Raw genomic sequence first — 26,536 nt, 5'->3', positions numbered from 1 at the left:
CAACTTCTAATGAATTTCTCAATGCCTCCCCATAATATTCCCACTGTGGTCCAACTACATTAGTGTTCTTTTTGTGGTGCCACTAACACCTTTAAAAAAATGCAGTGTTTTTACAAAGGCTTGTGTGAGTGGCTTAAGTGTGGCCCCACTTAGTAAGAAACCTTGTGCCCCTTGTTAGTAGTGTGAACCCCACTGATTCATATGTTACAGGATGCAACCTGTAGCCCTGGCAGAGCTTACACTATTTTCCCTGCATGCACATGCATAGAAAATCCCCGCTACAGCCCTGGACCGCTAGTGACTGCTTGGGCTGCCATGTGACACTGTGTGCCATGTTTTACAGACCATCACTTTGTCCTCCCCTAGTGCCCTGTACCCAGTTCCCTGCTGCATCGGGGAGCTAACATAGCAGACAGCCCAGACAGGAGCCCAGCCAATCAGCAGCCGTGGGCGTACCCTATACCTCCCACAGCACTCTCAGGTCTCTACTCATTTTGGTGGTGGAGACAAGATACAACAGTCCTGTGAAGGGTTCTGCTGCATTTTAGGAGATCTGGGAGGTTCCCATCTTTCTGCCCAGATATGAGGTGCTGTCTCATGGGTGCAATCATGTGCGCAAGAGAAAACATGTTTTTGCTGGAGTGGCCCTTTACAGGGTTGGCCGCTTCTTACTTGGGTTTCCTGTACCTTTTGTGAAAAGGCTACCAGCATGTAGAATGTCTTACCAACACAGTAAAATCTATAGTCTTGCAGTGTCGCATCCTTCAGCATAGTTTAACACACTGCCAGCATGGCGCTACCATCTACATCATGGGCACATGACCAGGCACATCCAGTGGTCTCAGTTGGATAACTGCTTAGCGTTGGGCATGGACCAATTTCTAATGCTGTACAGTGTTCCGTAAAAGGTCATATGGACAGCGAGTTACTGTGCAGTGCTCTATAACCATAAAGACTGCACTGTGCTGGTAAAAGACATTTCATTTGTTGCCAATAGGTACAAAAACATGATACAGATAAGTAAAAAGTGCCAACCCCTTTCAGAGTGCTAGTACATGTTATGTTATAATACAAACAATTAGGGCAACACAGTGACAAGTACAGAGTTAACTTTATTTCAAATAAACTTTAGTCCTTTATATTATGGAATACTTTTCCAAAATAACTCACTGTCCTCAACCCTGGTGACGGTTTAACTCAGAAGTGGTCTCCAGTCAACCAGTCTTAACATGCACTTAAAGAGAAGCCATCCCTAGATTCATGCTGCCTGAACAGGTATGGACACTGCAAACATACAAACACTGCAGCATTTCAGTGAGAATAACCATACATGCTGCATGGTTTCAGAAAAAGCACTTTTAAAGGGTATGTTCATATGTAGCAGAAATGGTGCTGATTTTTCACAGTGGAAAGTCTGCATCAAAACAGCATCACAAGTGCCATTTTGATTCAGATCAGCAGCACATTTCACTCCTTCAATCGGAAAAGGGCAAAATCTCCTGCTGAGCCGCAAAGTCAAAATCTGCACTATTTTCAGGTACTTTCACACATGGCACATTTGTGTGTAGGTCCCCAGCAAGATTTGCTTTGTTTTTGATATGGAGCCACAGCAGATCTTACCCCTTTGGCTTGAAGTCTACTGCAGATCCACATCAAAATCTGGACCAAAAAAGGTGCAGAATTTCTACATCAGTTCCGCTACATGTGAACATACCCTAGAAGTCTGCCAGCAACAGTTATAGGAGTCACAGGGGCAGCTCTCTGCCAATGTCTCCCCACTAGAAGTATCTAGTTTACTTCAGAAGGGTCGTTGTTCTAGGGAGTTATTCCGATTGCCCAGCTTGACAGTGGGTAAGGAATTTTCTTAAAGTGAGGAAAATGCCTTTACCTCATTTGTTTGCCTCCCTTTGAAATACTGCAAGATAACAGGCTGAAAAACAAAACAAAACAGATGTCTAAGCCTTAAATACTGTTGCTTTAGTTTGCTAGATTGACAAGTCTCTCCCTATACAGACACACACTATGAGACCTGTCAATATAGCAGATCTTGGTGGCAAGAAGCCAGTGCGCTTCACCCATAACTTCTATCTCCATTGCCAGGCAATTTTTTCAAAGCATTTTTTCTAAAAAACTGCAGCATTTCAGGATACAAACATGTTTGCAGTGACTATGCCTGTTCAGGCAGCATAAAGCTAGTGACAGGTTCCCTTTAAAGAGCCACTCCGGTGAAAGTTCTCATTCATTATGTAGCTAGCCCCCCTCCCCCCCAGTATATACATGACAGCTAGTGTTACCTTTGTTTCCTTTCTACCTGTAACTCCTGGGCTCTTCCTCGGGTGACATGAATTCAATTCTGACCAGCTCAGATTTACTTCTGTTTATGTTCCTCTCAAAACTAGTCAGTTTCAGTCTGTGTGGACTCTACCACAGAAACTGCTTAGAGGGGGCAGATAATGCTATCAAAATAGTTACTGATCACTCAGCTCGGTCATACAGTTATAATAGAGGAGATCACAGCTGATACTCCTGGCTGCATAATTAAGGTCTGTAGCTTAGTTAAATATAGAATATGGAGGGTAATAGTGTAGCAGAGATTGTGCTGGCTCTAGCTGCTCATGTTATGCTGTGCTGATGCATGAAGGGATAAACCGTGAAAGCAATATCAAGATAGTGTCTGACAAGGATCAGACAGGAGGCTGCACTGCATGGAAGTGACTGCAATATACAGGAGACCTCCAGAGTGCATTAGGCAATCAGGTGAGGGGCAGGAACATTGGGGAAAAAAACAAAAACAAAAAGTGTTTTCGCCGGAGTGGCCCTTTAACATTCAAACCATAAGCTGACACAGGTTATTCAAAGTTGTTTTTATTTCAAAAGCTTTGATAGCTTCAAAAATGTAATGGTGAATTTGCACATGTAAAATACCTTACAATACATTAGAATCCAAAAAGGTACCAAAAAGTACAGTAAAATTAACACTTCCAAATCTGGAAATGTATGACACAAACAATACAAAATAAAAAGGTGAAAGTTGACACTGGTTCCCTAGGATGAGGCCTTCTGTACAAAAGGAGTAAGAGTCCACACTTAACTCCAAGAGGCAGTCCCTAGATGCAGAGCTGCAGTTTTAAGCAGACCCCCAGATCAGCTGTCTTTACCTAGTGATTGAATAGATAATATGATTCTTACAAGCCAAAATATCCAGTTTGCACAGTATGCAAGACAGGCAAGCCTAAGTGAATGCAAACTAAAATTAATGGGATAATCCCCAGCTCTGAAGGCTGACAATCTTCCTTATCCTGAGGATAGGTTATTGATAGCTGATCAGCAGGACTTGCCATCTGGGGCATCAGCTGTTCACCAGGCCACTGTGCCAATAGACAGAGCTGGAAGCAAATCGCTCCTTATACTTTGCAGTGGTCTGACATGACATTGTATTGAAATGAATTGGAGCTGTCCCTGCAATACCATGCTGGACCACTGCAAAGTGTACAGAGCAGCAGCCTGGTGAACAGCTGATCAGCAGGGGTCTTAAAGCACAGACCCCTACCAACCAGCTATTGATTGCCTATCCCAAGGCTCAGCACTTCATCTTCAAACTGAATAATCCCAGTAAGCCCTTAGCGCTACAGGATGTAAGTTTACGTCCCAGCAGTGGTGTACTTAATGAGTAAACTCACATCCAGAATCAGAAGCTTCAGATAGTCAGCCTCCCGCTGTATCAGACACAGATCTGTCTTTTAGCCCCCAACATACCGTGATTTATTTAGATCGCGGCATGCAAAGATTTTCCAGAGGGAATGTGCTTCCTCTGCGCATGTCATCAGTCCTTCACGCCAGAAGCTGGTGTCCAAGCCTGCCATGGCCTATGATCGCTATTGTAAGTGATAATGCATTGCAATACAGAAGTCCTGCGATGCAATATCATAGCGATTATAGCTGCTATGGTTCAGGTCCCTTACAGGGGCATAATAAAAATTGTAAATAGTTGTGCACTGTGTTATTTGCATGATTTTTTTTCTTTTAAATCCCACACTTGGTATCTTACCTATAACGATAGTACAATAGTTTGAACATTTACCCTGCACAGTAAAAAAAAAAAAAAAACTTAAACAAAACAAGTTCACAAAAGCTGCACGTATCTAAAAATGGAACACAGACAGCTCTTCACGCAAAAGAGCCCTCAGAGCTCAGTCCATGGAAAAAGAAAAAATTTAAGGGACTTTGAAACAATGTAGAATTTTTTTTTTCTCAAAAAAAAAAGTTTGTGCAGTGTGGGGGGAGAAAGGAAAAAAAAAAACAAGACTTTTTTGCCATTGTCTTAATTGTACTGCCACACAGGAAAAAAAAAAAGCATGTCAGTTATGCTGCATGATTAATGCACTGGGAAGGTGGTGGGGGAATTGATATATTTTTTTTTTTTTTTGAGAGAAAACAAGTACCCAAAAAGGTACCAATAAAACTGTTCATGCAGAAACCATGGCCATTGACAGAAAAATAAAAGTGGAAGGTATGATACCTTTACACCCCCCCCCCCCCTTTCCTCCCCAAAAAACACTGTCCTTAGGGCCAAAATAGGCTGTGTCCTTAACGGGTTAATGCTACCTTGCAGTTTGACCAGTGCATACCTGAAGAAATGTTCAATATGGCTTGTAGTTATTTTGATGGCCACCACGTCTAGGAGCTTTTCCATAATTTGCACTGCCCTGACCTATCAAAGGAGGAAAAAAAAGAAAAAATAAAGGCCTTGGTAAACAGATTCTACACCACTTAACAGTTAGCAATAAAGAATTTAGTAGTTTTTTTTGTATTGATTGATTACTGACACTTACTATAATCATAGCCTGGTCCATATCCATAATACCCATATCCAGAGTAGTCATAGCTTCCATAGCCACCATATCCCTGTTGGCCATAGCCATATCCTTGATTGCCATAACCTTGGTTCCAGTAATTGTTGTATCCTTGATTCCAACTCTGTCCTTGACCTAAGAAAAGACATTTGTCAGTACATAAACATCTATTCAAAGTACTAATGACCAATTGTCCGTGAGTTACATGCTCCGCCCTGATCACATGATGGTAATGTCATCATAGGCCATTCATCCCAGCCATGATTACACCTCAGCAAGCAGCTGAATCACTGGAGCTCTGCCCCTGATCACATGGTGCCATCACGGGTCCTTCAATATTTTGACCAAGTCCAACTGTCACAGGTCCTTCAGCGAGTTATAGTGAATGACATCCCATTATAAGTAGCACATTGCACCACCACAAACACTGGTACTATAAATACTAACAACTAATAGTTATATCTATTTATGTGAGTAAAGGCAAATTAGTCCAACTGAAGGGACTGCAAATACCGCTGCCCTCTGAGGTCTTAAGTACTATTCTACCTTGCATAGATTACATTTCACACTTAGATTTCCTCTCCTGTGCCACTCTTGCTCAGTTTCAAGTTTCCAAAGACTATGCCATTAGTGTTTACCTGGATAAAAATGGCAGACGGGACAGGCATTACACGAAACAGACCAAAGAGGACTGTTCAATGGAGAACAAAATGCTGCTAACATAATGCACGTACTATAGGCATTTGGCTTCAGTCACATTCTTGTCCATCTCTACATTACAACAGATGAACTGTAGCCATCTTTAGGGGGTGTTCACATGTTCCAGAAACGCTGTAGAAGAGTTCACCATTCAAGTTAATTGGTCTAAAGCAAATCCTGTTCAAAAAATCTGCAGCTTTTCTTTGTTAAATTCAGATGCCAGTTGATGGCATTGGGAGCCAAGAACAGTTCAGCAATCTAGTTCGTACCTGTAATTGGTTGCATGAGCAGAGCTATATCTGCAGCGTTGCTGTGCCCTACTAGCATAGTGGTTTATGAGAATGATATAGTCCCTGCAATGCACCATTAAGGGATTAAACCATTACATTCCTTGACAATACATACCCTTTCCACCTCGTCCACCTCTGCCACCACCAAAGCCTCCTCGACCACCATACTGTTGCTGATATACTTCTTTTGGTTGGGCTATCTTTATCTCGCACTAAGAAAAATAAAAATAATCAGTTTCATAAACAGAATAATAGGGAGATAGACCATTTAGTTGAGTTTTTGGGGTATTTCATGTTTAGGCCGCCTGCAGACAGGCGGAAATTCCGCCGATGTAAGCCTGCATAGGATTGCATTAACAAACGCAATCCTATGCAGACGGCTGCAGTTTGGCTGCGAGAAATCTCACGCGGCAAACAAACCGCAGCATGTTCCATTTCTGTGCGGGGCGAAACGTCACTCACCCGCCGCCGGCTCAGTACTGCGCATGAGTCGGCACATGACAGATCCGGAGCTGCGGGGCACGGGCAAGAGCGCGCTGCTCTCAGCAGGAACTTGGGTCAGGTCCCGTGGCGAGAATTCTCACTGCCGGATCCGACCCAGCCATCTGTAGGCGTCCTTAGTCAAACGCAGCTACCTACCTCAAAACATTAAGCTTATCCAAGCCTATAGAACTCATCTGCAAGTTGGGGGGGTTGGGACAAACAAGTTTTATTACCAATGCACACTGAACAATTAAGAAACTAATTTATGCACAAGCAAAGGACCCCAATAAAATGTTAATTGGTGCAAATTCTGCACTGAAGTCTTCTGTTACTACATCCCTTTAAATTCAATGGAAATCTGCGACGTAGTTCTAATTTAGTATCCATGTCATAGCCAAATCTATGTGCATATTCACGACAGATCCCTATCTGCCACAAATGCTCCATGGGAACACACCAACACTAAATGAGCATGGTGGATATATAACGACTATTTGGGGAGAAAAAAAAACAAACTAAAAAACAGCCACACTTACAAAAGCAGACATTGGCAATTACAAACACCAGTTTTTAGCAGTGTGCAAAGGCAAATGCTACATGGGGATGTAGTTCAGGTGCAAAATACTGAGTAACTCACATGCATACCATGCATTGGAGGGTAGCTACTGGTGCTTGTACTTGCTTATGTGTTTTGCATCAGTATAGTAGTTAAGTGTTTATTGATTTGGTCCCCTTTCAGTGAATTGCATGGATTCTTGCTCCATTGAGCAGCTGTAGAAGTTTATTTGTAGCCAGATCTTTCCAAATGGCATTTAGAATAGTCAACGCAACCTAGTGTGTGATAACTCAAGCAGCATAATGAGAAATTCTCAGCTTGGGTGAAATTTTTCAAACCACCAATAAGCCATTTACGCTGTATTCACACGAATTATTTCAGCCAAATTCCAGGTGAAAGGACATTTCAAGGGGTGTTGTGAGAAGCACTGAGCCCCCTTGGACAATCTTCAGACATTGGTCACTAATAGATACACTAGCAAAACCAAGCCTACACCACTAATCTTGTGTACTTTAAGGCAAGCGTCTAGTTTATGCGCACTAAACCAAAGTCTAATCTTAACATTGGCACATTTTATAGTGGAGCATGCTCAGATCTACTGGTAAAACTAGGTCCATACCTTTATAGCTTGGCACAATCAATTTTTAAAATATCCTTTGCAGGACACAGGATAACTGATCAGTAGGGATCTGACTTGCCGCACACAAATCACCGGAGATTGATTCCATGTTCCCTCATATGAACAGAGCAGCTGCTCCATTCCTAGCTATGGGACTAAGGAAGTGAAGTATGATGCTTTGCCATCTCCCATGGAACAGCAGAATATGCTTGACTGCAGCTCCATTCAAATGAGGCACGGCACCAGTTCTTGTGATTGGTGGGAGTTGCAATGGCAGACCCTTATTAAACCTAGGAAATAAGAACATCTTGGGAAAATCCATCAATTAAGGAATATATTTACCTTGCTACCACTGACATTATGGAACTTCTTTTCCAAAATCTTTTTTACAGGTTCTTCTTCTTTAAATGTAATAAAGACAAATCCTCTTCTTTTATTGGTTTTTGGGTCCATTGGAAGTTCGACAGCTTCAATCTGAAATCATATTTTAGACTTTAAAAGCTGCAACTGTCACAAAATGATTTCAGTTTATGCAAACTTCGCCTTAATTTTTCAGAACTTTTTAGCCTAGGTTCACACAGGGTGGAATTGCTGTACAGACTTTGCATTGAATTCCACCTGCAATGTTAATCCCGGGGATAAATCAGCGAAGTGGACAATATTTGCAAAAATCTCGTTCGCACGCTGCGGCCAAGCAGCGCTTAAACCGACATGTGGCGCCAAATTCAGAGCCGGCGGAATGTCAATTGTGTTGCCATTTCCACTGCTGGCTCTCCTCTCTATGGGAAGTTCAAACAATCATTCAGTCTAGACACAGCCAGTGAGCGGATGAACGATAATTGCTCACTTTTGGTTAATCATTCATTTTATGCAGGAGTAAATAGTTTGCTCGTTCACTAATCCATCAGACTACAGATCGTTCAGTCGCTCATTCACTTAAATGAGCCAACGATGTATTTGCCTGTATAAACAGGCTGCCCGAACCATTACATAATTCACTTGAACCATAAGTCAGCTTGTCTAAACTGAAACCTTACTAGTGAAACGTGTGCCATAAGGGCACTAGTACACAAGCACTAGTGGCAGACGATAACACTTCCGTTCTCCTGTCTACTGGGCAACACCTGTGAGCGCGGGCGACACCTGGCAGTTAGTGCTGTTCCAGCTCGTTAATTGCGTCAATTGCCGGGTGCCATTCAGCAATAGCCAGGAAAATTCAGGCACTAGAGCTCATGTAATAGTGCCCCAAGTAGTTTTAGCCAATTCACGTTACCACCTGATTTGGATTTTTACATGGCAGAATCCACTGCAGATTGTTCCAAGGGACTGCCTCAAACCGCAGTAGAAATCTGTGGCTAAGCCATGCATTTTGCTGTAGGTCTACACAGATTTAACTCCTATGAATGGGCAAAATCCATGTGTGCAACTTACAGTGGATCCTGCATTAACAGCAGATCACTTGTTTTTCTGCATTGCAGATGTTAAATCTGCAACTAAAAAATTCACACCGTGAACAGAGCAACATAGATTCCCATTCAAACAAATGGAACACAGATTTGGCACAATTTGTGCCAAAATCTGCAGTGCGAACACACACCTTTATGCAATCAGACAAACATCGGACAGGGTGGAGCATGGAACGGTCGGCGCTGACTAGTATTTTAAATTGCTTGACTAGATGCATGGCGATGTTAAACTGCCATAGCAGCCCCAGGCCTTGTGAAGGCAGTCTATGCCATCATGGAGTTCAGCCCATCAAGAGACATGGTCAACAAAAAGTGACTGTATAAATGAAGTTTTAAATCCCTATTTACATAGCACATACATATTCTGCAGCTTGTCCTACATAAAACTTCACACAGGCCCACCAACAGAATAAAGGTTATGGGTGCCAGAAAATGCCAACAAAAGCCCTTTTCTTTAGACTGTAAAATTAGAACTATATACGTTTGGTATTGCCATAAACATACTGACCCATGAAATGACATTTCTACGTCATTTTTACCACACTGAACACTAAAAACAAAACATCCCAAAAATAGCTAAATTGCAGTATTTCAATTTCACGCTACTTGAAATACTTTATTTCTAAATGGTACCAAACCATATTGGTCACCAGACATGGGGTCGCTTTGTAAAGGTAACAGCATTCCCAGTTGCAACACATTATGTCGTACAGTTGCAAGTTGGATTCGCCAAATTTGCTGATTCTCTGCTGTTTGAAGCCCAGAGTGGTCAGGACTTCAGGGTTCAGATGTTAGTGGGGCCTAAACTGTTCTGGACAGCCTCCAACAGATGAGCCATTTTAGGCTGCATTCACAACAATTGCTTCTTTAGTCAATGTAAAATGCCTATCACTATTGCAATCTCAGAATTATTCTGAATAGAAGCACTCAAAAGATAACTGAGGCACTGAGTGCCCCTAGAGATACAGCTGGAGGCACACTTCACAAGCTCAAAGTTAAAGGCACACTGGTCACACTACCTATATGTGACAGGAAACCATCAGCTGCCACCAGACTGCTGAGGTGGCAGGAGTCAAAACCCCTCAAGTGGCTGCAAAGACCTGCCATTAGGTTGGGTGGCAGCAGGTACTGATGTCTGTGTGCACAGTAGGGTGCATACTAAACGCTGAAGGACTTTATGTCTGAAATACAAGCTGTACAGCTCTCTGGATCCAAATAGCATAAGAAAAATCAGCTCCAATGTGAGCAGAACTATATAAATAAGCCACTGAAGTTTGGGGATTCTGTTGCAAAGCTATGAAAGACATTTATGGATCAGCAGTATCTCTGGAAAAGGAATTGAGCATACGTTAAGGAGAACACCCTGCGACAGTGAAGTATGGTGGAGGCTCAGGGATGCTCTAGGGCTTAGTTTCTTCCAGCACTGGAAACCTGCTGTGTGTAGAGGGCATGATGACTCAAATAAGTAATACTAAGAGGGTGTCAGACCTTCCAACAGGACCATGTCAAGAATATCTCAAAAGCCACCATGGCTTGGTTTCAGAAGTAGTCCTGAAGATTCTGCAGTGGCAGTCAGTCACCTGACTTAAACTCCATAGGAAGTAGTTGGTGGAATTTGAAGGTGGGCTTGCAGCACACAAGCAAAGATTGGTGAACTGGAGGCCACGACAAACGGACCAAGATTCCTCAGGAAAACTTATGAACTGCTGTAAATGTGATGCTTAGCCAGACAGCAGCTTCTAACAGCAAACTGGTGTTCTACCAAGAATTAAGGACACTTGTCATGAAGGGGCTGACCAATTCAGAGACTGTAATAACCATTACAAGTGGCATTTTATACTGAACCTGGAGAAGTCATTGTTAAAGGGGTTGTCTCGCGGCAGCAAGTGGGGTTATACACTTCTGTATGGCCATATTAATGCACTTTGTAATATACATCGTGCATTAAATATGAGCCATACAGAAGTTATTCACTTACCTGCTCCGTTGCTGGCGTCCCCGTCTCCATGGCTCCGTCTAATTCTGAGGTCTTCTGACGTTTTTAGACGCGCTTGCGCTGTGCGGTCTTCTCCCTTCGGCTCTGCTCGGCAGCATCGGCATTTTGGCTCCGCCCCCTTGTACGCGTCATCGCGTAGCTCCGCCCCATGACGTGTGCCGGTTCCAGCCTCCTGATTGGCTGGAATCGGCATGTGACGGGGCGGAGCTACGCGATGACGCGTACAAGGGCGGAGCCAAAACGCCAATGCTGCTGAGCAGAGCCGAAGGGAGAAGACCGCACAGCGCAAGCGCGTCTAAAAACGCCAGAAGACCTCAGAATTAGACGGAGCCATGGAGACGGGGACGCCAGCAACGGAGCAGGTAAGTGAATAACTTCTGTATGGCTCATATTTAATGCACGATGTATATTACAAAGTGCATTAATATGGCCATACAGACGTGCTGAACCCCACTTGATTTCGCGAGACAACCCCTTTAAAGCAGTTGACAGATAGGCTGACCGGGGAGAATCGCGGCAATTCACAGCATGCTGCGATTTGCCGGCCACGAGCAGAGAATCACCGATTCTCCGCTCGTGGATAGGGGCTACGCTTTCCATAGCAACGCTATGCAGTGAAAGTTCGCTCCAAATATAATATCACAGTAAAATACTTCTGAAATACTAGATGTACATACATAATGTGGAGCAATTTAAGTCTATATGATAAACTGACCATTTACACAGAACCATTACAACTTCGAGCAATGTTTGCACAATCCCTAAATAGGGAGCTTAGGTATATGGAATCCTATTTTAGGTGTCATACACTAAACACAAGTGTGAAGCCCTACTTCTCTCTGACACTAGGGCAGTAGACCATGGAATCTAGTGCACAATTCTGGGCACCAGTACTCTGGAAAGATTTTAACGTTTGAGCAGGTTCAAAGGTGGGCAAGTAACTTAGGCCTCTTACACAAGCCTTTATACAGCTATCTTGTCGCGATAAAACGACGGCCAAAAATAGCAACAATGTGAAGCATTGGATTTTAATGTATAAGTTCACGTGGACGGTTTTTGGGCACATGGCAAAGGAGAAATTAAAAGAAAAAAAATCACGCTGACAAGTCAGACAGTTTTTGGCTGCAGATTTTTGTCAAGATAGGTCTTGACCTATGGGAGCTAAAAACAAAGGGGGGGGGGTGTTTACATGCATCTGGTGCTCAGAATAGAAAACAGCTGGTTCTACTTAAGTTATAGACGCTATAAGGATTTCTGTGCGGCAGCGTATTTTTCACACAATACGCTTGTGAATGGACGAGTAATTGCAGGACTTAATCGGGGCTATTCTGCAGACAGCTTCTACCTCATACGATTTTTCCTATTCCTCTGGATCAACATTACAGAATAAGCAGATATGGATGGAAATGTGTCTTTCAGACTCACATACTAGGTTACTAAACAGCACAATGGTTGAAATTATTAAACTGGAGCTTATGAAATATGGGCCGTCAGACTGTCTGCATCTTTATAGTCCTTGGGTAGCACACCACCCCATAACGGGCTGAGACTTTTCACACGGCCAATTTGTACACCAGATGGGGGAGATACTGTACAGTAATACTCACCACCAGACACACAGATTGGCAGTCTGAATAAAATAGTTTAACTTTTGAAGTGTACAGCTATATATGTAGTTTAATTTAGGGCTCCAAGTATAGCAAATTGGAAAGCTTTTTGTTTTACAATTTTTTTGTAAAAGACAAAAGGTTCAAAAATTGACCCATTTGTCTTTAAGATGAGAATGCAAATTAAACAAAAAATTCTTCCAAGTTAAAAAAAAAAGCATAAAGGTTTGCAGAAAGTTGTACAGCACAAAATAAAAATGCCTCTTCACCATCAGGATGGTTTCCTTAAGGGCCATTTATACACAGGACGATTATTGCTCAAAATTGGACGAATGAGTGATAATCATGCAGTGTAAGTGCACAGAAAATCACTCACTATTTGTTGACAGGGTTTTTAAGCTGACTTTTGTCAGCGTAAAAAAATAAAATTGCTGGATCATCAGCTTGTTTTCCTGTGTAAACGCTCCCTGCTCAGTGCTTCACATAGACGAAGCGTTGACTACCTTAATGGTGATGTCAGCACTCGTGCAGTCATTTGATGGACGGGGTCTGCTGCACAGAACCCTCACCCATCAGCTTCTAGTCTGTCCCGCAGGACAGATAAGCAGACAGGAGAGATGCTGTGGCACATTCTTGCCCCCTTCCTGGTCAGGGCTGAATGTGCTGTACTGTAGCAGCACTGCTCTCCCTTTGACTTCAATGGAAGTGAAGCTGGCAAATGCACTATCTGTGCTGACTGCTAACAACAATGTCTTGCCCTGCTGCACGGACAGCAAGCCAAATGATCAGCAGATGGACAGGGCTCCTGAGCGGTGGACCACCGTCCAACTACTGATGGCGTATCCGGAAGCTTGATCAGTGGATGGCACACAACCCTTTTAAAGATTTTTCTGTATGCAGTCTTTTCCCCTCATTACATATCTCAAACCAGCTGCTAGCAGTAAAACAAACTATGCAGCATTTCCCCCAGTGGTCTGTCAGATTGCCACCAAGGACCATGCACACTAAACCATACACCCTCAAAGTTACACCTTCACCCAACATAAGCAGACAGTAACATCTGTGTGCCAAGACAGACTGGGCGACAGATTTGCATTTGCACAGCAGAATTGCATGTGAAGAATCTGCCGTGTTGACTAACAGCACAGCAGATAAGATTAGTCTCACCAAGCGGTAAATCTGCAGCTTAAATATGCAGATCAGCAGCGTTAATTTACACTGGATTTTTGCTACCAATTTCACTTTTTGTGCAATATTAGTGTGAATTCTGCAGCACGGCAAAAGACATCTCATAGCAGTGCTTGTGCCTGAAACACCCAGCAATGCTTGCATGAGGAATATACCTTATGCAATTCATATGATGAATTCTGCAGCCAAAAATCCACAGCCGACATGCTGCAGTTGTGAAGTCTGCAAAGATTTTCCCTCACAGCATAATGGTGCAGACTTCCACATGGAGCAAAAATGCTGTGGAATTGCATGTGGGAAGCAGCCCAAGGATTCCTTTGATTTGTGACTTGACCATTTTTAGAATTCCTAGAGAAACCTATGGTAAAATCGAGAGGGAGGGGCGCCCTGGAAACCACCACACTAAGTGCGATTTTTATATTTATCCATTTTAAGCCAACTTCCGGCCACAAGAACAACTTTTCCTATCCCACTTTTCTTCTAAACTTTCTGTAAAATAGGTATAATGCCCAAACAATCCTCATACAGATGTACCCAGTTGCTATATTCGCTGCCTTTTTGAACATTATCCAGACATTTTCCAGTGGCAACAAGAGCCGGCTTTAATGCATCCTGTTCTAGCAGTAAACACACATCTCTACTGTATGGGTAGGTTTAGCTGTACACAAGGAGCTACTAGTTTATTTGAAAACTACAAAAATCATACCTCTCCAAAAGTTACAAAATATTCTCTTATCTTGTCTTCTCCGGCCTCTGGATTCAATCCACCAACAAATATTTTCTTTATTGGATCTTTTTTCATTGCCATTGCCTTTTTAGGATCAATCAGCCTTCCATCCAATCTGTGTTCTTTTTGCTCCAGAACCTGAAATTCAGAGTTTTGTAACAGGAATTGAACAGTTTAGAGCATTAGGAAGCTTTCCAGCTCATGTACATGTCGACTGGCAGAACTTTCCTAAGAGGCTACTATGCGCAAGCAATAAAGACTTATTCACAATTCTCACTTTGCTGTTCCTATTGTACAAAGGCACTAAAAATTTGAGTCGATCTATTTTCAAACACTAAAGTAATGTGTGTATAGCCCAGTAATTTAATATCACGAGAATTAGCTAGCATTTACATACTAGATCTTCTAAAAAGATAGGGTACCGAGAATATCAACCCCCTGCTGCCATACAAGCGTGTCCGCAGAGCACAAGTACGTCTGACAGCCTGTATTCTACCCATGAGCAGAAGACCTAGGCTAACATGTATTACCATGAAGCTCATTCCCACCAAGTCCTGACAACCCATAATCAACAAACCTTGTCAACACTTGTAGCATCTTTAAACAGAATAAAGCCGAATCCTCTAGATCGGCCTGTATTGGAGTCCATCTTGATAGTACAATCCGACACCTCCCCAAACTTTGAAAAATAATCTTTCAAGTCTTTCTTGCTTGTATCCCAGCTGAGACCTCCAACAAACATTTTCCTAGAATAAATTGCATCAGTTTAGGGAACACTAAGGATTAGCAGAAAGCCTTCAGATTCCTTCAAGGCACAAAACAAGGTTTACATCTTTAGAATTCCCCCCCCCCCCCCAAAACAAGTGTTCATACACTCTAGTAGGAAATGATGCTGCATTAGAAACCCCCATGACAGGGGCTGACTTGATTTTCAGTTTCATACAACATATTTCAGCAGTGAGATAGATATACAGTTAACTAGGATACCATTTTAAAGAAAACAAAAAAGTTAGTCATGTCTGTGATATGAGCAGGTAAGCAATGGTTAATGCAATCATTAAAAAAAAAAAATCATATCCAAGCCCCTCCTGCTGCAAAGCCTTGGAAATTGTGCGCCCAGGTAACAGCAATCCTGATCTATAGTCCAGGAGACTGGAGCACAGCTATCCAGTACAGAGTACATTGTGTTGCAATTTATCAAGCTAGAACATTTAGGGCTCCTTCACACGGGTGACAGCTGTGAGAAAATAGCAGCAATATCGCATCACTGGTCTGTGCGATATTGCAGAGTCTTCTCGCGGCAATACTGCGACTTTGTAGCGCTACATGCGATGGGAACAGTGTTGTCTGCAGAAATCCGCTCAGCGCACTGGGCAAGAAAGCAGCTGAACAGAGGGAGTCCTGGGTGGCCAACCCCTTATTATCTGTCCTAAGGATAGACAACCCCTTTAAGGAAAACTTACATCCAAAAGATTAGAACCCCATTCTCATCTGAATTATGAGTTTAACATAATTGTGAAAGTTCAAGCAATCTTTAAGCACTAAAGAGTCCAGGCTGGTACACTGAATTCTTGTAGACCTCTTGTATCGTAATGCTTTGTTAGGGCCTAACTCACATGATTGTATAGTTGGTCCATGTATTTCATGGACAACATACTGATCCATTGTAGCCAATTAGGCTACACACAAGTGCTTTTTTTATGTGGACAGATGTTCCATTAGGAAAGGGGAAATGGCAACATGTCCGACGGATGAATGCTGTCTAATGCAATTTGTACCCAAGGATCTTGGGTTCAATTTGCTTACTAGTGTGAATCCTGTCTTAGAGGGCACAGAATGACACTGCAGTGACTATAGTGAAGTTAGAAGGGTTGTCATTAGAATTTTTATTTTATTTTTTGTTTACACTTTCCTATTCCTCAACAGGCAGTCTTCTTATCGCATCTTCTCCTGGCTCCTCCAGTCCCCGGGGTTACATCATCTCCAGACTGTTCCTCTTCTGTTATGTGGAGTCTAGGTCAGCATACAGTACGTCACTAGTGATGTAGTGTTCACTGCCTAAGAAGAAATGCTGAATCCCCAGTAGCCTGCTTTAGTGCACAGACTGGGCTATAGCAGCAACTGTACATGCATTGTGTCCCACTCCAGTGTTCATATGCTATATAAACTCTTACAGCGAGATACCACACATGCACCGTTGCGTCAATAGCCTGCGCGCTGAAGCAGGCTGCCAAGGATTCGGCATTTCCTGCTAGCCAGTGAACACTAAATCACTAGTGACTTAGCATTCACTGACCTGCAGGAAGCAGAATGCTGAGAATGGACGCTGCATAACAGGACCAGGATGGCTGGAGGTGATGTGACCCCAGGGATTGGAGGAGCCAGTAGAAGATTAGTGAGGAGAAGCTGCGGTAAGAAGACCGACGGGAGAGGAATAGGTTAGTATAGAAATTTTGTTTTCTCCGGTGACAAAACCATTTAAGAAAAAACATGTTTCTATTGCAAAGCACCTCTGTATAAGTCTCCACAGTCCATAACACAAAGACTGCTGCACACATCAGATCCAGATATACTTTATATCAATTCAGACATGATACAGCATAGCCCAGGACCAGAGACATGACTAGACAACTTCTCTTGCCTCACACATGAAACAAGGTCACATGTCCTTATTAGGCCAGCCTACTTTACACTTAGCATGTGCATGTGCATGATTCATTTTAAAATATACAATTTGCTAAAAAGATTACATCCTTGCACAAATTCAGATGACTTTCATCATATTATATAAAGACACAAGATTAAGATCATTCAGACCAAATGAGCCCAGAGTTTTGCTTCTCAACATCCAGTCCGCCTTCTCGCTCAATACCAGCATTTTAAAACCTGTCATTATTGAAAGGGTACGGGTCTCTATTGGGATGAGATAAAAAACCTTTTTTGGAGACAGTGGATCCTGAGAAAAGCAAGTCTGGGCCCACTTTGTTTGAAGGCTAATGATCTCGGTGCTTTTCTTTGATATAGGCTATGAAAGGAGTTAAGAGTTTGGCAGTGTTTTAACACTGCATATTTTGAAAGGGATAGTGCATGTGTATAAGTGTAAAGAGAGGACATTAAGGTATACACAACCTTGTCATTCAATGTCAGAGGCCAGGATGAAACAGCTATGGATTTGCCTGAAGTCCCATCCCTGGTCCCGGGCTATGCTGCATCATGTCACAGTTCATATGAAATAGGGAATCTGTCACCATCTTTTTGCAGCCCTCACTGAGAACACCATACGGTAATGCATGTCATACTGATTAGTGATCTATCTGCTGTATAGATCTGTGCAGTAATTTGAGACATTTGCATTTTATTAATAGCAGCCAGACACTAGTCCTGCATATTCATGAGCTGCAGGCAGGCCACACCCACCCCACCCTCCAGTCACTGATTGGCAGCTCTCCACCTATGGCCAGTAATAGGCAGACAGCAGTCAATCAGTGGCTGAAGGGTGAGGAGGGTGTGGCTAGCTGCAGCTCATCAATATCCAGGACTACTTCAAGTAGTCCTTTATACATGTGCTGCTACTGATAAAAGGCAAGTTTCTCAGAAACTACTGCACAGATCCACACAGCAGACTTATCACTGTAATCAGTGTGACCGTCTCTACCTTGTGCTGCCCCCAGATAGGGGTACAGAGAGCTGGGGACAGTCTTTAAAGATACATCAGGATTTGGTGAGTGACAGTCTCCATGTTATACAAAGGTGATTTATATTGTTGAATAAACTCAAATGATTGCTTAGAGTACATGAAAAAGAAAAACTGTTAAACACCAAGCTGTGAGAAGTAATAAGACTGCAAATTTAACCCCTTAAGAACACAGCTTATTTTGGCCATAAGGACAATGATTTTGGAGGATTTTCATCTCCTTTTCAAAAGTCATGATTTATTTTTCTATCCCCCATGCCATATGAGGGCTCGCTTTGTGTGGCAAATTGTAGTTTTTATTTGTATCATTTCTGAGTACATGTATTATAAACAAACATTTTTTGTAAGGCAGGGAGAAGAAAAAAAAATCAATTCTGCCATTTTTTTCTTTACAGTCAGTGTTACACAGCAGAAGTGACATGATAAATATTTCCTGCATGGGCTGGTACTATATTTTACACAATAAATAAATATATTTTCACACCGTATTTATTTTTTTATGATCATGTAGGGGACTTGAACCATAAAAGCTATGATAATGCAATGTAGTACCTCTGTACTGCAAGGCATCATCATCCACAATTACATCACGGAGTGCGAACAACATTACAGAGGGAGTGTGCTCCCTCTATGAACCATGTACATTGATCACATCATGTAAGGGATTAACAGTGGGGCTCAATGTTCTCATCGATCCCTCCGGTTGCACAATGAGGCCAGCTATCAGTCACAATGGGCTCCGGCTGCAGGCTCACTTCTCAGCCCACTTCATCCACAGGGCGTTAAGTGCCTTCCTAGACAAACTTACATCCTGTGGCATTAAGGGGTTAAACCACAATGTATCACTTTCCTGCAGGGAAGCAAATCATGAAGATTTAGTATCATGGTATACTGTGCAAGGATACAGCTTTCTTTTCACGATACTGAGAACATGTGTTTAGACAGTTTTTTTCAGAAAGACTAGAGAAAAACTGGATATGCCATAAACAAGATTACTGGTAATCAGTTTCCTATAAGCCTGTGACAACCCCTATGAAGAAGCCCACCTCCCTCTGGACAGGAAACCAGAACCTCCCAGATCTCTCTAAAAGACACTCTTCACCTCCTCAGTTCTGTAGCAAGATCCATGGACTATTTGAGGCCCTTTTCTATTTTATTCAGGTTTTTCTTTTTACTACTGACTAACACATTGGGAAGGGGGAGAACTAGCTGTGCCGTCATAGGCTCATGAAAAACGGACAAGTAAAGGCCCATTTAGACGCAACGATTATCACTCAAAAGATGGCTTCTGAAGGATAATCGTTGTGTGTAACTGCACACACATCATGCAGTTTTCGTTACCCCGTCGCTCATCGCCATCTTTCAGCCTGCTGAGAGACGATGAGCCTCATCAGGGATTCATAGCAGGATACAGCTGATACTATAGTTTCAGCTGTATCCCACTCCCTGATAACAGGCTGGGTATCAAGAACAGAGCGGTGCAGCTCTGTTCTCCATACCCAGCACAGAGCGCTCGGCTGTATAACAGCCAGGTGCTCCATGCAGAAAACATCGGGATGCAGAAAACAAGCGGGATGCAGAAAACAAGCGGGGACACCCTGCTTGTCTTATACATCCTCCACTGGCAGTGCAAGGTGATTGCTCATCTTGAGCGATCATCTTGCACTGTAAATGACACAACGATGATCGCGCTAAAGTCGCTTGAGCGATTATTGTCTAAATGGACGTTAGGTAATCTTGTTTACCTCACCCCCATATGACAGCACTTATGAGAGATTAATGCCCTCCTGTCCACAGCAGTTTATGAATATCGCCAGCGATATTCCATCACGGGGATGCGGGGGCGGGGCGCTGTCAGGCTAACTGTGGGGAATCACGGTATGCCGCAATTTAGATACCGCGAGCGGAGAATAGCTATAATTCTTCGCGGCTGCGCTTCCCATAGCAGCATTATGGAAAGCGTTCACTGCGTTACCTGCGGCCGGATTATCGCCGCAGGTAATGCAATTAACAATTGCCCGTGGACAGGCAGCCTTAAAGGGGTTGTCCCGCGCCGAAACGGGGGTTTTTTTTTTCCAACCCCCCCCCCCCCCCCGTTCGGCGCGAGACAACCCCGATGCAGGGAAGTAAAGAAAGTTTACCGGAGCGCTTACCTTAATCCCCGCGCTCCGGTGACTTCAATACTTACCGCTGAAGATGGCCGCCGGGATCCTCTGTCTCCGTGGACCGCAGCTCTTCTGTGCGGTCCATTGCCGATTCCAGCCTCCTGATTGGCTGGAATTGGCACGTGACGGGGCGGAGCTACACGGAGCCGCTCTCTGGCACGAGCGGCTCCATAGAAGACTGCAGAAGACCCGGACTGCGCAAGCGCGGCTAATTTGGCCATCGGAGGCCGAAAATTAGTCGGCAACCATGGAGACGAGGACGCCAGCAACGGAGCAGGTAAGTATAAAACTTTTTATAACTTCTGTATGGCTCATAATTAATGCACAATGTATATTACAAAGTGCATTATTATGGCCATACAGAAGTGTATAGACCCACTTGCTGCCTCGGGACAACCCCTTTAACTAGATAATTAGGGGTGATTGCTAGCCTCAACTACTATTCTACTTATGGCCAAACGTCCATTAAAGTGGAGAGCCCACCAATAATAGTACTAACAAAACTCCAAGAAACTATCTTACAGATTTGAAAAACAAAATTATTGATACTGCTGATGCAGAAACCAAGCCACACAACCAGATGGGCAGTCTTGTTAGTCCCCAGGATCCAACTATATTGAATATATAAATGAATTATATACTTCCTCTTCTTGTGGTGTTGAAGCAAAGGTGGAATGCAATCCCTTATGCAATATTGTCCCACTGAGGACTAGCTGGAGATTCTCGCAGGAAGCACTTGTTTCCCTTCCAGCTCTAGACAGGTTATTAGGAGTCGCCCAGCTTAGTACACACCTGAACTGCATCTTCTGATGGAAGCACCGGGTAAATGCCCATTTAGGCCGCCTGCAGACGAGTGGGTCGGATCCGGCAGCGAGAATTCTCGCCGCGGGACCCGACCCGAGAGCCTGCAGGGACGAGCGTGTACTCTCCCGCGCCTGGCGGCCCCGACTCTTTCATGTGCCGGCTGCCGCGCAGCCGGCGCATGTGCAGACCGGAGCCGGGTGAGTGCGAGCTCCGCACAAAAATAGGACATGCTGCGGTTTGTTTACCGCGCGAGATGTCGCGCGGCCGTCTGCATAGGAGTGCGTATTGTACGAGTGGCCGCCACTTGTCCCTACACATACTCACTCATGCTGCTGCATAGGAGCTAGTATAGCTGGCTCACAGCGGAGTGGCAGAAGATTTCTCTCCTTGCGCTCCCCCAACCCTCTCCATTGACTTAACATAGTGGCCGTTCAGTACTGAACAGCCGTTATTTACACTGAACGATGATCGTTCAGCTCATAGTTCATTGTTTATGATGCATAAACGATGGACAATAAGCTGAATGATGATCGTTCAGTGTAAATAGCGGCTGTTTAGTACTGAGTGGCCACTATGTTAAGTCAATGGAGAGGGGTGGGGGAGCCCGAGGAGAGAAAACTCCTGCAGCCTCCCTGCCCCCTGCTGGCCGCTCTGAGCGAGCCAGTGATACTAGCGCCCACGCAGGAGCACAGGAGCGAGCGTATGCGGGGGCGAGTGTCAGGCATTATTTGCCAGACATTCGTCCCGTCTAAATGAACCATAAACTAGGAGGGTCGCATACAGCAATCAGCTCTGGTTCACGTGCAGCAACACAGGGAACACTGCACCACGCAGGGGGATCTCCCGCATCTGCAGAAGGATCCTGTGAGGCTAAAAGAACCTTCTATTGACCTCTAGAAACAGGGCAGCCCAGTGGAGACTTGCACCGGACAGGCAACCTCTCATGCCATCGGGTTTCGGATTGAAGCTCAACAGTCCACCTTTAGAGATGTGGAGGAATCTTTGAAAAAGCAGCCGCTAACTCAGCATCTTACAACCTGTCCTATGGACCAGAACTTTAGAGGTAAAGGATGCCCCCCGCATTTAGATCTGAGAGGGTCTCATTTCCTGCCCAAAGGGAAGTGGGCTCTCTTATAGGTGCCGTCATGGGCATACAGGAAAGTATGATGAGAAAACCCATGAACAGCAAGGTGGCTAGCTGTATCTGAGGAGCAAGACCTATACAGTGCCATTTAAAAAGGGATCACATTTGGACCCCTTAACTATTTTCTGAGAGCGGTTTCATACTCATTAGGCCACACAGACGGTTTTTCCTTAACTTAATCGTGGTATAAACACTCCCCATTGATTTCAAAGGAGACTCGCAGACATGTGCGTGAATTTGGCGCTTTCAAAGCCATGATTTTCGAGCGCCGTTTTATTTTTTGCGTTTAGCGCACCTGATCGATGGGGTGTGCTAAAGCCGCTGTTGGAGGCAGAAGCCTGCCTCCGATCAGACAGATCTTCAAAATGTCATGGTGGTAGGAAAATATAAGGCTGCATAACCATTACTAAAACAGTCTTTTACACAAACCCCCTTCAAAACATTTAAGCATAACAAGCATGCACAAGTTGGTCTAAAGGCTGCATTTTCAGATTTTGCCACTTTCGAAGGCAATAATAATACCTAAGGATTGTCAGTTATAGATTATAGGTAGAAGCCCTTCCGCATGCAGTAGTAATACTCACCTCCCCCTTGTCCGGCTTACGTGACGCCACAGGCGCTGCAACCAACAGAGGCGTTGGATCGCTGAGCTGTTATTGGCTGCAGTGCCTGTGACATCACGTAAACTGGGCAGGACAGCAGCCTGTAAACAGACACAGAGGATCAAGCTGCGTCGCGGGACACAGCAGGAACGGTAAGGAAGGCAAGTATATCGCTAGCTGTTAATTTACTGCATGCAGAAGGGCTTTTATCTTTAGTCTATAGCAATAACCCCCTTAATATCCCACAAATGTGTCATATTAGAGAATACCCTGACAGTATGTGTTAAATCTAATAAGCGAGTCTCAGAAGTAAACTCCCAACCTATCACAGAATGGGGCTCAAATGTAGGGTAACAAGAAGCCGTGTTTCATACTCAGACGCCCCGATCTTGCACTGTCCCCGTGAGCTTGGCATACCGACAGTGACACTTGGCATCAGCTATGTTAGTGCAGTCTCCAATTAATCTCTATGGGAGAGCGCAGCCAGCAGAAAAGTTACGCTGGGTGCGCACACCAAACTTCACTGTGACCGTGCAGGAACGGGTGGTGCTAAGTGAGCATGAAACAGCCCCCAGTGAGCGCAGTAATGTAGTTTATAGGGCTTAAACATGAGGACAGGCCCCCTTAAAGGGGGTTACAGAAAAGGGGCATTTTGCCGCTTATAACTGAAATGCCCTAGTGAGCAGCAAAATCATTTCCTCTCTTAATTGCTAAAAACATGTGGTCCCAGAAAATGGGAGGGGCGCGGTGTGCAAGCGATACTGCACCCCTGGTTCACAGCCTCCCCTGTATGGGTGCTCTTAGTGTCGGCATGTAAGTTTGTTTTCTACAAATTGCAAGCAGAAATCCACATCCTCTGCATACCGTTGTTTAGTGGAAATCCACGCCATAATTCATACGCTGCAGATTTAAGGCCAAAATCCTTGGCATGTGCCCATTGACCGGTCTGATGGAAACGTGCATGTGAATCAGCCCCCTTAATAGCAGCTAATCCATGTGCAAATCAATGGCAATTAAAACAAAAAAGTCGCAAATCTGCATCATAAATCAGAGACCAGGATGATTTTTTTTCCCGAATGTGAATTTAAAGTCTGCTCACATCGCATCACGTGTGCAGGTTTTGCGCACGCAACGTGCCGTACAATCTCCCATGTTGCAGCACACACAAAACACGCATGTGAGAGAGAAAAAAAAAAAACAACAACAGGGTGTTCTCTCGAATTACGCATGCACCCAGATTAAAGGGAAAATATGCATGGCCACTGGCAGCTAAATAAGTCCGTAAGGCTTAAACAGGCGAGTACATGCACAAATCTGCTCACCGTCCACAGAAACGGAGTAGCGAATCTGCGCATGAAGTCAAAAAAATTTTTGCGTTTAATTTTGCACAAAACCATCTTTCCTGGCACATTTTAAAATAGAAAAAAAATTTCAAAGCTACATGCGAGACCTCTTCTTGTGTGTAGCAATAGTGCGCAAAAAACCCGGAACAAAACATTTGATGGTTTTGTTTTGTAATCAATTTGTAATTTTATAATCAATCACCCGTTTTAAGCCCTTACACCTGGTAAACAAGGCCTTAACAAAAACCCAGTTCTCCCCCAAGTAGCTCTCGCTATCTCCTGCTCTTCGCCAGATCACTGCAGTACTACTCGCTTTTCCACGCAGGCCGCCGTAACCTGAGAAAGGACTACTCCGGCACAACTTGGTTGCCAGGCCTACGGGCAACACGAGACGCATCTGGGAGTTCCTAAACTTTTGTTTTTTGCAAGGTGTCTGCCCTTTAATAAGAAGAATAAGTCTGGGTAGAATGAAGTAGAATGCACACAAGGCCCTCCCTGCGAAGGGGTAATAACGCTCATGCGGGGAGCATGCATCCACCATAATGAGGGCTGCAGCCCGGATGGCAGTGCTGTCTGCCCGGGGAGCAGTGAACCTGCAGCAGCCCCGCACACCAGGCCCCTCCCCGCCCTCCCCCTACAGCAGATGGCGCCAACAAAAGCAGGGGAACAAAGGATGGAACATGGCAGCGTGATATACATACAGTTACCAGAGGAGAGCTCGGACAACTTACGCGGCTTGATTTATACTGGGAGAAATATCAGGTACGCACCCTGCGTCCTCCTCCGCTTTGCTTGCATTGATCTGCTCACCCTCGGAACCATTTTGGCCTACCGTCGCCACGGACTGTTTGGTGTCGGCGGAGTCCCCCTCGGCAGCCTCATGGCCGTTCTCGGAGGTCTCCATGTACTGCTGCTCGGTCTCTGACATGTTTAGAATCGAGCAAACAAGAGGAATCGCGTCTTTAAAAGAGAAGAAGAGAGAAGCGTTAGGACGCACGGCACGTGAATGACGCGGCGCACGCAGCCAGCGCCGACCGCGGAGGGAGAGAGGAAAAAATGGCGCCTCTAGGAAGAGATATATACCGTCAAAACAGTCCCGGGGGTGAAGCGTCGGTGTAAGACTCGGCCTTCCGCGGTTCCTGACAGCTCGAGAAGAAGACGCCGCTCGCCCTTGCACGGAAGCCCTACAAGCGCCTGCCTCCTCCAAAATGGTTTCTCGTGAGAATGCCAACTCGTGGCTACCTTTATAAATCCGGAACGGCTCACCGCTGAACAACGCCGCACGCTATTGGCCGCCGCCCAGACAATGTGGGATGATCGAGCGTCGCGATTGGTTGGTGGACTGCAGAGGCTGGAAGGAGGGGCGGCGGACTGCGTTCTATCGCGAGACTTGCTCTGACTGGACGGCTGTGTGGGGAAGGTCTTATTGTCTGCTGGTGGGGCGGCGCGGACTATTGTGGCGGAGCGGGGTGGAGGGACGGCGATTGTATTTAGAGAGGAGGATTATTTTACTTCGCTTTCGGGGTTTTTTTGTGTGTGTTTTTTTCAGCCTCCTTCATACAGGTGAAAGCAATATCGCCGTGGAAATAAAAAAAATTAGCAATGTTTGCTCAGGAGATGCTTTTCTTGCAAGAAGACCGCGGCCGCTTACGAATTGCTTGCACAGTTTTTTCACCATAGACGTTTCTAATGTTAAAATCGCATGTTTGTGCGACGCGATACAAAGGAGGCGCCGTAGGGAAACGTAAAAAAAAAGGTGAACCGCCGAAAGATGGGGCAGGCAGCGATTTGTTTTTTAATGCAAAATCACATGGGAGGAAACATCGCAGATGGGAATGAAGCCACTGAGCAGCGGGGGTTTCAGAATTCTGCGTTGGCACTGGCGTCACGTGCTTTTATCGCAGGTGTGAAGGCAGCCTCGCGGTAGATTCACACCAGCGCAGGCGTATTTGCATTTGCCAGAGCGCTGATTTTTTTGCAGAATGGCGCTTTTTTTGCGCACGCATCGGTGTGTCTTACTGTACTATATGCGCACCCAAAATGCGCGTTTGTGCGGCAGACAAAGACGTACCGATCGAAATGACTTTTTCCAGCGCAGTGACGCAGTGTTTCACGCATCTCCTTACGTAGTGCGCGCCGCCATTGGCATCTATGGGGATCTTTGGGGCAGAAAAATAGAACATATTCTATTTTTTTTGTTGCTCACGACCAAAACCTGCACACAAAATACGGAAATCGATGGATTCCATTCTCTACATTCTACGTCTACAACTAGGCTCATATGAAGCCGGTCTGAGTGA

The 26,536-nt window shown here is 44.5% G+C and overlaps 1 protein-coding gene across 2 annotated transcripts; it reads right to left on the bottom strand.

Moving 5' to 3' along the window:
• Nucleotides 1–1,092: 1,092 nt before the first annotated feature.
• Nucleotides 1,093–25,493, bottom strand: HNRNPAB (heterogeneous nuclear ribonucleoprotein A/B). 2 transcript variants are annotated; one of them, XM_066591041.1, is made up of 9 exons: nt 25,320–25,493; nt 25,007–25,196; nt 15,062–15,230; nt 14,464–14,622; nt 7,843–7,974; nt 5,958–6,054; nt 4,833–4,988; nt 4,629–4,711; nt 1,093–3,158 (listed from the first exon to the last, which is right to left on the bottom strand). In XM_066591041.1, the coding sequence occupies exons 2-8, from the start codon at nt 25,162–25,164 to the stop codon at nt 4,641–4,643; spliced, it is 942 nt and encodes a 313-aa protein (XP_066447138.1). In that variant the 5' UTR covers nt 25,165–25,196; nt 25,320–25,493; the 3' UTR covers nt 1,093–3,158; nt 4,629–4,640. The 2 variants fall into 2 exon arrangements, with proteins under 2 accessions (XP_066447138.1, XP_066447137.1); XM_066591040.1 differs by having other exon boundaries at nt 24,968–25,196; nt 25,320–25,492.
• Between the last annotated feature and the right edge of the window lie 1,043 nt (nt 25,494–26,536).

The sequence above is a fragment of the Eleutherodactylus coqui genome, chromosome 2 (assembly GCF_035609145.1).
Source record: "Eleutherodactylus coqui strain aEleCoq1 chromosome 2, aEleCoq1.hap1, whole genome shotgun sequence".
Lineage (NCBI taxonomy): Eukaryota > Metazoa > Chordata > Amphibia > Anura > Eleutherodactylidae > Eleutherodactylus > Eleutherodactylus coqui.
Note: the sequence above shows the minus strand (reverse complement) of the source record. Positions and strands in the feature narration are given on the sequence as shown.